Below are 13,397 nucleotides of genomic sequence, written 5' to 3'. Positions count from 1 at the left end.
GTGCGTGAGTATATATATGTGGCTGTTTGAGATACATTCTCCATCTTTCCATCGAGATACGTCGCATCTCGTGGTCAACGCACGGATGATCCATTGACAAACGCCACGAATAGCTCATAATAGGACACAAACTACACCAACGACCGGTTTTTCGCGAGGGGCACGATGGTTTTCTAGAAAGTCAATTTCTGTACTGTCATTTATTATGGCGATCGAGTACCCGTACAGAGAACCGGTCGCCAGGTGCGCGCGTTTGTTATTGATGAAGACGCCTTCTAAAACGCTACATCCTTCGCCTCGATCTCGCACTCCTCGCTGCGTAATTTCCGGTAGCACGCAGTCCACCGTCTCGCGATTACTCTACCACGTCCCTCTACTTCTCTTCGCTCGTTCCTCGCTACTCCGTCTCGTGGTTTGTCTCCTGAAGAATCCCGCATTCCCGCAGTATACTTCGAATACTGTCCGCACACGTCTGCACCGCTGACTTCTCTTGTTCGCTTAGCTTCTGTCGCACGGTACAGTACACACCCTCTCGACCGATCACACAGGGCACGGACATGTACACGTCCTTGTCCGTACCGTGAGCGCAACTCTGTGGACAATATTTTCTTTCTTTAAAAAGTATGTAACTCGGTAGTTGGTAATACATCGAATATGTGCTGCGAAAGTTTGCCAAGAGAAAAGTTTCATTGAGAAGTAATGATATGCGTAAATACTTTTCATAGTCATTGTAAAATTTGGAATTTGACGCAAGCGAGGATTTCGACTCACGAGAATGTGCGTTGACGCCGGAAGCACGACTTTGGTGTTCCTAACAATTGCATCGACGATTTCCGCCGTAGAGACAGCAACGCCCCAACAACACGATCCTTTCTTCTCCTCCAGTTGTGTGCCACTGAAACGTGCCCGCGCAAAATAAGTTTAAACGATCTCGTTCCCCTTAACGATCTCGCCCGTAACGATCACTCACACGTTCTTTACGTTGTCCGAGATTTCGTACCACTTCTCAGGATCGTCTTGTTCCCCTATTCTAGGATTTATATCCCGAAGCTTCATTCCACCCACTTGGATGCTCGACCATATAGGAACTACAAAAGATACACGGTCTAATATACGATAATAGTTCATTATTGAGTATAAAATACCAGCCATGTCTCCTTGCGCTCCGACCACCATACAAGTAACTGAACTTCGCGCTACGTTTAATCTTCTGCTCACGAAGTCTTGAAACCTCGCGCAATCTATCAGCGTACCGATGCCAAGGACGCGATTAGAAGGAAATCCTGATAGTTTCCAGGCGATGTAGGACATCACATCGGTCGGCTGAGTAACGACCAGGATGACGGACTTACATGCGAATCTTGCTACAGCAGGTATGATTTTCTTGAAGACCTTGAAATTGTGTCTTACGTTTGGGCTTTCACCAGGTGCGGTTTCGCGAGTGCAAATTATCACCACTGCGGATTCCTTCACCATACTGAAATCTGTCGGTAAAAATTCGTGATAATTATTGAGGTAATAAGGCACATTCTTGCCATATGCAGACAAATTTCCACGTGCATTTTCTAAATAATTCCTCACTCGTCATCGACGTTTTAGTACACATATTCGCTTATTCTTCGATCACTCGTTATCCGGCGAGATTCTCACTCGCATACTTTCCCCCGATCAAGTATCGTGGAATTCTATCGAAAACAGTGGTTGTACCACGAAGAAGAACTGTCTTAAATTCGGATAACGCGCATTCGTCGAATGCTTATGCGAAACACGTTCTACCCTAACCGAGATAAGAATACCAAAGAAAGGATCGTTAGAAGTCGGGCATCCCTTTCTGGAAATCTCTCGCTGGAAATATCTCGTTCGGTAATAAAGCCATCGGAAGCTGCTGGAATACAAAACGCTGGAAGGGATCGAAGATTCTCCCTTTTGCCTGTAGAGATGCGCCGATAACCGCGTACAGTACACGACATAACGTGGTCAAGACAAATAAGAAGCACCGATTTTAGGTAACACCTTCACGATGCTCGGTTCGACCTTGTATTGCAACCGAGATACACTCGTTGCTACGTAGAGATGACGCTTGAGATAAATTAGTTGGTAAAAAGCCAAGTCTGTTCTACTTGTAGTAGCGGTAATTGCTACTCTCGGATGCGGGCGAGATTAAAGGGAAACTATGTGTACGGATGGGAAGTAAAAATTGGCGAGTAGAATATTTCAAGAATATCGTATCACAGCGTCGTGAGCATTCGAATTTACCAACGATTACAGCGTATACTCGCTAGTAAACTGTGCAAAAACGACAACTGAGAGACACCAGATCCACTCGATCGAAACATCCCGTTTAAAATTCAAAGCCGAAGATTTACGACCGCGAAATAATACAAAATGAAATCGGCTGGAAACACATGTAGCTGCAAATCGTGGCTCACGAAGTCGCGTCGTCAGACCGGTAAATTGCCAGCTCGAGACGGTGTTTCCATCGTGGACGACCGCGAGAGAGCCAAGCTTTTGTTCCCGAATTCCGGAGCAAGGTGGTATATTTTTTTTTCACGAGCGAGCCACGTTTACTGCCGGAGGCCGCGCACGGATGACAGAAGGACGCTCTGCGCGAAGAACGGAGAAAGGGGACCGGAGAAACCGAAAAAAGAGAAAAAAAAATATGTATCGTGGAGTCGATCACGGCCGAGATAAATAAGAGTGGCACGGAATTTACGAGCTGGCTGGTGAAAAGCTCGGGGAAACGCTTGCTGTAGCGTCCCGCGTGTAAGCACGCGGCGATGTAGATGAGCAACGAGATTAAAGGACAGGGCCAGGAGAAGAGAGAAGGATCCGGACCTCGGAACTCTGCTCGCCGTCCCGAAAATTCATTTCCCCCTTTCGGGACGGTGACCGTTCTTTCTGACCCATTGCACGTTGACAGAAGGTCTCTTGACGAACAAGTCGATGCGACGGCAGCGTCTTTTAAAAAGCGGCCGTCCTGGATCGGGCCGAACGATCGCGATCGATCCTCGCCGCAAGCATCGTCAGTTCTCGACGCATCGATCCGGCATTTCTGGAATTCGACCTGTTGCAAGGTGGATTTATCAATGGCACGTCCACTGACACACGGAAGGAATTACCATGCCGAGGGATTAGCTTTGGACTCCTGGTTCTTCGGCAGCAAGTAGATAAGCGACGATCGAAGTATGCATGTGAAACGTTAGTTATTCGTTTCGTTAATTGTTCCTGTTTTAAATGTGTAAATGTTGGATATCTTCGTCGTCTTCGTGTCTCTGATTTAGTGTTAAAATATACATCGTATATATTTTATGAGTCAATATTTCATTTTTTAAACGATAAAACAACTAAATCGATGGATAAGTCCTACAACTTTCTTTTTACCGATGGCCAAAGGAAATACACTGTTCAAAATAATTGCAAAAGAAATAGCAAGGAACGAGTACCTCGTTATTCGATATCAATTTCCATGAAAATATTCATCAAAATCAATCAGATTAAGATACATATAATACGTAATACGTATATGAGACTGTCAATTACCTGATGTGCCAGTTACTAGAGGACACCCCAGGAAAGCTCCAACGTGCTGAATGTCCTCGGCCTCAGCGGAAGCCTTGTTCGAGTCGTGATCGATCAGGCAGACCTCGCTGGCCATTCTCTAAAAATCACGGGGAATCAGACGGTTGATCGAGCATCGCGGTCCGTGCGGCCCGCTCCGCACTGATACTAACTCTCATCAAGATCGCGATAGCGCAGGCAATTCCAATCTTTCCTACGCCGATGATGGACACTTTGACGCGATGCGGATAAACGTCACAGGGACCAAGCTGGGTCGTTATCAACGCGTTCTTCGTGGTGGTCGTGATCGGCAACTCTTCCTGTAACCAGATCTATAGTTGAATAACCCGAACAACGTAAAAATAGCGTAATAAGAAACGGTGTAAATAATTGTAGATAGCAAGGTGAATTTTAACAAATAATCCTTGTAATTGCAATTTTCTTATATTTATATTTATAAAGTCGATCAGTGCAGCTTCTCAACGACTGAATTAATAATCGCATTGTATCAAAGACTCTATAAGGAACATATCCAGAGATTTACATCTTCGCATTCTTCCCTCTCCGTTTCAGCTTCGCTCTTGGCAACTTCCGCGTCATCCATTTTGCGAGACCTGAAATCGTAAGCTTTTAATTCGCCCGTTTCATTGGCGCGATTCGATGGTCGAATATAAGCTTTGTATTTACCGGTTAACCAGCTAATTGGGTGCAAGTAGAGCCGTTCCACGAGTCCAGTTGCCAGCTACTCCATCCACGTTATCGTTATTCGCAAGATCGCCGAGGTGGTCGCTGTTCCTTAACGTTCTCGTGGTCAAAAGGGTAAAACGGCAGGTAGAGAAAGGTCGTCGTTTGGTTCTTATGCAGATCCGGATCAACCTACGCAATAACGACGTTCGAGCAGAGCCTCCCGCTTTCAGGTATTTCAGACTAATCGTGCTCCCTGTTACGAGAAACTCTTCGTGAAGAAAGAGCGCGGGAAACTCCAGAGAATAACGACGGAAGTTATCCGCGCTCCTCGCTGTAAATTAGCCGCAGGTAGTCGCCCCAGGAGCGCAGGTACATCGCGCCGGATTGTTCATATATTTCTGTCCGATACCCACGCGCATCGATGTAAAATACCTTATTTTCGTGCATCAATCGCGGAACCACGGTCCCCCTGCGTCTTTATTTACCGGCACCGAACAGCGATACGTTTCGAATAGGTGTATATTGGCAGGTTGTAAAACTGCGCCGTCAGCTTTTTATTATCGATCTTTAACCAGCATACATTCCATTTGGAATGCTGACTGGTTTAACGTATGTTTGTGCTTAATGAAAATTACGACTTTGAGGGAATAGTAAGTACTGTAAAATTATGATCAAAGTTAAGCTAATAGAGAAATCTACGTGTTTCTAAATATTAAAACATATTGCTATGTATACAGTAGGGCTTAGAATTTATATGATTTTGTCAAGAGACAAGCAGTTCATGTAGCTGAAGCTTATATATCCGGAATACAGTAATTCTCCAACGTATAATTTTCCGTTCATATAATCGGTATTTATGTCCAAATAAATAGATTCAATTAGCGGAAATTCATTTTATCCAGCAGCAATTAAATGACTCGGATAATTATGAAATGTTGATCAACTCGGTGTGTACATTTCATTATCAATACGATAAACATCGATACAATACACAATATGAATCGATAAATCAATCGATCTAAAAATCTCCTCCTTAATCCGACATTCTCGCGCTTCCAGCTTAGAACAGACGACAACTGAAGTTCATCAGACACTTCTCGCGTAAGCGTACAGTTTACACGTGCGAACAATTCGCGTGGACTCGATTCGCCGGTGAACAAAGAGTGACCGAACTCTTGGCGCGAGGCTTTCTCATTTACCTTGGACCCCTTCGATAAATTACGCCCCCTGTTTGCTCGGAGCAGCGGCAGCCGAGGCGTTCCCAGTAGTTGGAGCGTCGCGGGACCTTAACACACATTCGAAGATGGATCTTCCTCTCGGTGGAGAAAGAAAGAGGAGGAGGAAAAAGAAATCGAAGAAAAAGAACGGCAAGAGGAAGGAGCTGGTGGCTTTTTTTCGAACGTGGTCCTCGCGAGGGAGCGCCAGGCTACGCTGCTGCTGTTGCTTCTGCTGCCGTAGCTGCTACACTCCGGACACATTCAATTTTAACGTTAATAATCACCGGGAAAAATGACGGGCTTAAATGCGGCCATTCATCAGGGACGATCGATATTGCGAATGCGGCTTAACGACGGAGAGATAACATCGAACGTCCCGGTTCAGAGTTATTGAATCGCGTCAAATAATATACGAGCCAATAATGTATGAATAGTCCTGCAATTATGGGCCCGCGATCGTATCTAAGGGCGTGTTGTAATTTAGTAATCGTTCATTCTTGCCGACGATTCGACGAATATCGAAGCAGCTAGATTTCTGTAAATGTTCTCTTTATTTTTTAAACGCTATCGTCCACCATGTGACAGTACCGATATCTAATAACTTTGAGTGAGTTTCTTACATAAGAATGTGCTGTAACAGTTTTATCTTTCCACGATCAGCCGTGGATTTAATCCGTTATCACGAATTATTGTAATTGGATAATGCGTACTGTGTGTTTCTTTCGAGGTCAACGATTACACGCGATCGCTCGTGATGCTAGTTAAAAGCGATGTCTATCGATTAAACGATCAGCCAGAAATACTGAAGCGGGGATGTAATTTAAAGTTGGATGTTTATGGTTAAACACGGCAAGCGGGAACGGAACGACCCGCACCTAGATAATTAATTCCCCGCTTTAATTAATCATCCGCACGATCTTATCGCGCTGGGTCAACTAACAAAGATAGCGTAAAAGTCATTCTTTTATCACGTTCGTTGTGCCGTTTAATTTACTATCGCGGATCTATCTGTTCCAATTAACGAAACGACCGACCGTCTATGGCTAATTTCCAGTCTGTCTCGACGATCCAACTACGTGTAGAATCACGATCCGCATTTATCGCGTTTGTCTTTAAAGAAAGACAGGGAAAAATAAAAGAAGATCAAACCAAAGAAAAGAATCGTGAGCAACAATAACCGCGCATCGCCGCGGGCGCTTATGATTAATTGGCGTGGAACTAGCGAACGCTTTTTTAATTAACCATCTCCACGAAACGTGACAGCGGGAGAGCTGGAATCGGCCGCGATAAAAGCGCGATCGGTCGATAACGATGTCTCTTCAGAGCGCGGAGCGAGATTCAGCTGAGCGAACGGTGCAAACGATTCGCCTTCTCGAGATAGTCCTTGAAGGTTGGTCGTAAGCAACCGATCTTCTGGTACTCGGGTCCAGTCAACCGATCCAGACACTGGCTCGCGCATGCCTCTGGTGCACAATGCTTGGTAGTACTGCAGCTGATACAAGTATGTTCGCCGTGCAACCGGAATTTTAATTGGCTATTTGTTTGTCCGCTACACTTCGCGGCGCTGCTATTGTCCGGCCTGCCGGAGAAGAACGATCACCGTTTCTTCCCTTCCCTTTTCTCCGTTCCTCTTTCTCTCTCGTTTGGTTTGCTTTTCACCGACACGGTATTAATCCGACTCGAGGAAAGTCTTCTCTTCGGTGAGAGCCCAATCTATCTTTCTTCCTTCGTTCTCTTCGGGTCCCTCCGCGCGATGACTCTTTTTGTTTCGAAGTGCCGCTCGCGTCTAGGCCGCGCCATGGCTAGCGCCTCGAGTGAGGTACGATTTTTCGATGCCTCCCTCCCCCGTTTGAAACGATCCAACCAAGATTAAGACCGGATGAAATTGCAGTTATTACCGGCCGGAGACCGGACGAGGGCCTGCATGTATAATCCCGCATCACAATACGTATCGTTTCGCGGTACCACTTATCGAGTCATTAAGCGTTATGCGGTGTAATTGCGCGCTTTTTACCGAACCGTTGCGTTGGTACCACGACGGACATTAATCATCGATACGATCTTCTTTCGACGCCGCCATTGCGAATGTCTCAATTTACTCGGCACTGACTACGGCGTGAACGCGTCTCGACTTCTCTCCGTTGGTCCACCACGGATTTATCTCCGTCGAATCTAATTTCGCCTGCTGCCGCCTGCGCGGCGAAATACGAATTTAATTCACCCGACCACCCCGTCCAGGTTGGGGTATTCTGCTCGGTAACGCGCCCTAATAAATTAGCAAGCGACAGGTCCGCGATTCGGTTTAATCGCCGGCGCAAGAACCGACACGGACCGCTTGTCCGTCTGGACCGCGTGCACGCGAGCGCGAGAGACCGGCCACTTGCCCGAAGCGGCCAGAAGGAACGCTCTCTGTACTTTTTTGCACGCTCCGCGGAACTTATTCCAATTAAAATCGTACCTCTATTTTAGGTCAGCCTCCGGTTCGGCTTCGAATTAAACGGCCGCACCCGGTCCACCCGGAGGAACCCGCCACCATCTCCCAAATAAGCAACCAAACTCGAAGCTTGTCGCTTACCTAAATACAATATCTCGTGATCGTGATCAAACTTCGTTTTTCTATTGGCTCGATTTTTATTCTTTAGTCGTTAAGGATGAGTGCATGGCAGATGAATGGTAAGATGGAGTATATAGAAACGGGGTTTGCCTCGATCCATTTTGGATAAATCACGAACGTTTTACTTCGAACACTTTCCGAGTTCTTTTCGAATTTTTGAGAAGAAACTAAACAATAGCGCGGAACATCCCAACTCTCGATATATAGGTAAATTCAAAAAGAATCTCGTAACAAAACTACGAATATTTTAATACGTAAACTCGCATGTCATAAACTTTCCCGCCCACGAATCACGAAGAAACTACCAATTACAAGAACACGGCGAAACTTGAAAAAACCGCGAGTCGTAAAAACCCGCCATCATAAAAATCTCAACCTACCGCTTGTATAACATCAGATACATCAGTCGAAGCTCGATGCAAAAGTGAAACAACTTCGTAAAAGCAACCGTTACGACCAATCGGATAACGTCCCTGACGCCGCACGTGCACGCGTGTCTGTCTCGGAGACAGAGGAGAAAAAACTACATCGTAAGATCCACTCAGAGGGACTTTCTCGAAGAACATCCCTCGGCTAGAACTCGGACGCGTATTCAGACGGTTGTTCGGCCATAATTGCAACGTTTACCTCGTTACTAAAAATCGGTCCGCGTTCTTTCGATCTTCCTCCGCGACGGGGACCTTGAAGCACAGTCGTAGGAGGTCGGGACTAGCACCGACGACCCCTGTGGCTCGCTGAAATATCGCGCGGACGACGTGGTTCGTTTCGATATTTCTGGCCCCGGGGCCTCGATGAGCGGTGAGACTCTTCGAAGAGATCGTAGGGGTCGAGGGGTGGAGGGCGCGACGAGGGTGGAGGAGGGCGGCGAAGAGAGACCTCTCGTTTTATTACACCGTATCGGGAAGGGGCGAGGCCGATGCGCAATTGTTTATGCCCGTGTCCCGCCCTATCGGACGCATCGGATACACTCTCGAATACCTACCACGTATACGCGCTCTCAACTAAACGAAACGTGCTGGCGTGATGCGTGGTACACGCACAGAAATGCCCTCGTGTTCCTCCTTCTCGCCAACCCCTTGCCCGATCCATCTCTTTGTTTCTTCGTTCGGGCTAAGATTATTAATGGCGAGGGTCCTGGCTCTCTTCGGCCTACCCCCGAGTGTCAGTTCCTTGACAATGACGAAGTTTGCACCTCGGGCCCACCTCTTCGCCCCGTCCAAAGATCGTATGGTACACGCGTCGCCCGTCTTTGTGCCTCGTTTTTGTCCTCGTTCGTTTGTACCAGCCTTTTCAGACGAGGTGTCTTAATGCGATTGCGTATGTTTGGATACGTTGGGGATAACGGGACTGATTATGAACGATGCGTATATATAATGGAATATATCTGGCTCTTTCCGAGGTATCGCGAGAAATCTAGGATGCAGTGTTCGTTCGGAGTTAGCACGGTAACGGAATAGGGTCAAGGAACAATTCTACGTTGAAATTGAAAGAATGAAATGATTTATAACATTGGCGCGATTTCGATGATACTAAAAATATAAATATGGATAAAATGTTGCGTTAGGTATTTTTTCATATATTTTTATAACATTTTAATTTCTTTCGTATAGATTTTATAGGCCGGTTACCGTTAGTTCTAACATTAAATCGCTCGAAACCCGATATTCCAATATCCCAAGAAATGCGCACGTGTAGCTTGCATTCAGGAGCAGTTGCGTAACAGCGTTCACGTTCGACAGGCTTAACGAGCTCCACGAGACTCTCGTTTCGCCTAGGTTCGATTATGTCCGCGGCAACGCTGCCCGAAGTGGATGAATTTATTTCCTGAAGTAATTGCACGGTCACGGCTGCTGTAGCGAAACGACTAGAAGCGCGGCATTACAATGGCAAAGCAAACAGAGTGGCAATAACAAGTCTCATTATTTACGAGAATAACTGTACGTTAAAGGCCAGACAAGGCGTCGAACCGAACGCGCTAATAAAAGCGTCATAACGGACAGGTAAATAGACTCGGTGAGCGCTGATTATGCACCAGTTCGACTTCTATATAGCTCTGGCTAAAAACGATGATAGAAGACCAAGGGAATGGGCGGCAGGTGTTTCTAAACGATCCTCGTACGATTCAGAGCGCTTAGACGTGCAGCTGTTCCTCGGGTTATATCTGATCACCGAGTGGACTGATTTCGACTCGATAGTCATCTAGCAACTTATCCTCGAACCACCCCTCCTTTATATCAAAACGACCGTAATCTCGCGTCCGTTTCCTCGTCGAGACCTCCCAGGTCAAACGGTTTCGTGCGAAATGTTGAAACACAGCGGGATCGTTCCTTGGAATAAAGACGTAAAGCGTTAGTCGCTAAGAGAAGAGTAGCCTCGGTCGTTAGCTGAACGAATCTAGATTCCATCGAAACGGCGCGGGTAATTGGCGCGATAGAAGTGTCTGACAGGGGCGAACGAGCCGATGAAAGACTAGGAACTGCAATGGTGTTCTCGTGGCGATAATTAATACCGCGATTCGAGAATATGGTGCGCGATGGCGAAGGCGGAGGAAGGAACGAGAAAGGCAGGAAGGGAAGGTGAAAAGTGCGGTAGGAGGTGACGGTGAGACGGACGATCGGCGTGCAACGAAGAAGGTGTATGTACGAAGGAGAGCTGATAAAATCACGCGAGCGAGAACACTCGGGTATCTCTCGGTATTCGCCGGCGCCGCCGTCGCGGTATACACCGCGTTCTGTAACATCGAGCATCTCCGTTTCTCTCGCTTTTATTCGTCCTTCCTCTCCGATCCATCTCCGCACCAGCCGTTTCTCCTCTCTCGCTTCCAGGTTGTGTTTCTTCGCGCCAGCTTCGAGCACGGCGCGAAAGAAAATTAATACTCGGCGAACGCGCCGCCATAAAGCTTCCCCGCGACGCGGTAATTATGTAGGGCCCCGTATTATGCGCCCTCGTTCCGACCGAGTACGCTCACGTGCTTTACGAGCTTCTGCGCCTAATAACAAAGGGCGAACGGTGAACGATGACAAGTGGAAAATATCCGAAAACCTTGAGAACCTCGCATTCCTCCTTTTCCACGCCATTCCGCTAACAATTCAGTTGATGATACGTCCTCGGGCATTTTATCATCTTGAAACCTTGGTCGTTGGTCTGGTTTCGTTCGACGCTCGATTCTTTTACGACGATGGATGTGATTTAAAGCGAAACCAGGCTGGAAACCAGGTTTCTTGCGAGGAAACGCCGGGACTAATAACGCAACAAACAAGACGGCGATTACGCGCGAGCTATATAAAGTGTATCGCACTCTCGTTCGATTCGCTTTTATGATCGTACTCGCACCGCACAAGACCGTGCTTTACATGTCTTTACGCGTAATTACGAACTACCGCGCGACTACGAAAGGTTTCAACGTGTGATTATCAACGGTTGCCCATTTTCTCGGTGAACGAGAATCGAGTCACCTGGTCTTGTTCAACAGATTCGAGCATCGCGTTCACTCGGCAATCGCTACGATGCTACGCGCGATTACCGCAACAGGTGAAACCGGATCGCGACTGCTCGCTACAAGAAATTATGTCAATGGTATCCTTTCCAACGAGAGTAAAATCAGTGATTATATTCAGAGAGATTTCTCGGAAGAGTTTAAATTCGATGGAAGTGGACGTGCTGTAAATTAGAAAACTTGTCAAGGAAGGCCTCCAACGACGGCCTCTTATATTCCTCCAAAGAGATTTAATTAAGAAGAACCTATTACAAGAAACGTTTTTATGAATTTAATTAATTCCCTGACTTATGCTATTTGTGGCGGTCAGCTAAGTTATACAGGATGCTCCGATAATTATTTCCATCTTACGAAATTGCAGTGAAATATAAAAATTATAAAAATTTTAAATCAAGCGGAGAAGGCATACGAAATTGGTTTTTCCTTATTTATTTTCTCTTACTGGTTTCTCGTCTCGCGTAACAAACGCACGGAAGCGAACGTGGATACAAACTGGGAGATTCGTTCGGCAATACCTTTCCAAAGCCATCCGACCTATTCTAAAAGCCACTTTGCATTTATATGAGCACGGCGAGTATGTATTTGGTTCGGGTTCCATCCACGAAACGCACGCGGCTCGATGCATACGCTTATCCTTTCTCGCGAGCAACGTTCGTAGTCCTGTCGCGGTTACTCGCCTAGTCGTTGAGCTGGTTCGCGGAAAGGGTAGGAAGAAGCAAGGAAAGGGGATGAAAGAGGCGAAGGAGGAAGAGTACAGAGTAATCGAAAGAGAAGAAGAAGGTGAAAGAGAATCGAGGCGTACCGAGAAGAAAGAGAGGCCGCGAGAGAACCGAGAGTAGATGAATTATGTTAAACGCCTGTTTAAATACATGTACGCCTAGGGATACACACAGCGCGCGCGCGAGTTCAAGGAGGCCGCGCGCCCCATTCGTCTTCTCGATTTATATTAAATCGCCCCTCGAATGACCCGACAACGCGGTTCGCGTTCTCCCTTTATCCCCCTCTTTCAACCGAACCGAGCGTTAGCTCGCGTTTCTTTATTTCCTCTCTCGATAACAGCCCCGGCGACGGCCATGCCTCGTTTCGGATTAAAATACCGTACGGTCTAGTACATGCAGGAGTGTCCTTCCTGTGTCACGATCTCTTTTCATTAGAAAGATCTTATTTGGAAAGTTTGAAAAGATCCCATGGTTCATATTACTTTAATGGAATCACTGTATAAAGATTTTTGATTACAAAAGTATGCAAATTACGACAAATTTTTGAAATCAACTCGTTAAGCATAAATCACGTAAGTGATTTGAATCGCGAAGAGTCAGGGGAATTCAGGAATTGCTGAAAACGTACTAATTTGCTAATAGCTTGAATTGGACAAGAGGGTGCCTCGTCCTTGGGAAAGGTTCAAGGAAGACCAGTAACGCTATTGTCTCAGGCTGAACTCTGAACCTTTCCACGAATGATACACTCGGGTAAACGTCGCTGGTCAAGGTCGCTCGCAAACGAAGCCTGAGTAAACTTAATTTACAAAGAACTCCTTCGAACGCGTCCATGTAGAATATATTTGGCCGAGACACTTATCAAACGGGTATAGGTGCTGCCTTGTCAGAATGTCGATGTTAGCATTAACGTAACAACCTCCGCGCGTCACGTTCATGTACTCGATCTTCGCAAAAATTCTGATAAAAAAAGCACCGGAGAAAAGATTCTCGGACACGGCGAGTTTCTCGATTTCCTGGCCGATTTTATCATTTATCAAGAGACCGTGGCTCGATCCTAGCCTATCCTACTCGTATCCACTCGTTTCCGTAAGTCTTGACGCATGTCC

General features: G+C 46.5%; 1 protein-coding gene across 1 annotated transcript; it reads right to left on the bottom strand.

Annotated features, from left to right (window-relative positions):
• Positions 1-388: 388 nt before the first annotated feature.
• On the bottom strand, positions 389-4,162 carry LOC100650323 (L-lactate dehydrogenase-like). The gene is made up of 6 exons (XM_048407588.1): positions 4,103-4,162; positions 3,732-3,878; positions 3,541-3,658; positions 971-1,484; positions 772-895; positions 389-592 (listed from the first exon to the last, which is right to left on the bottom strand). Exons 1-6 carry the CDS (start codon positions 4,160-4,162, stop codon positions 398-400), a joined length of 1,158 nt encoding a protein of 385 aa, XP_048263545.1. The 3' UTR covers positions 389-397.
• Positions 4,163-13,397: the final 9,235 nt, after the last annotated feature.

The sequence above is a fragment of the Bombus terrestris genome, chromosome 7 (genome assembly GCF_910591885.1).
Source record: "Bombus terrestris chromosome 7, iyBomTerr1.2, whole genome shotgun sequence".
Classification (NCBI taxonomy): domain Eukaryota; kingdom Metazoa; phylum Arthropoda; class Insecta; order Hymenoptera; family Apidae; genus Bombus; species Bombus terrestris.
Note: the sequence above shows the minus strand (reverse complement) of the source record. Positions and strands in the feature narration are given on the sequence as shown.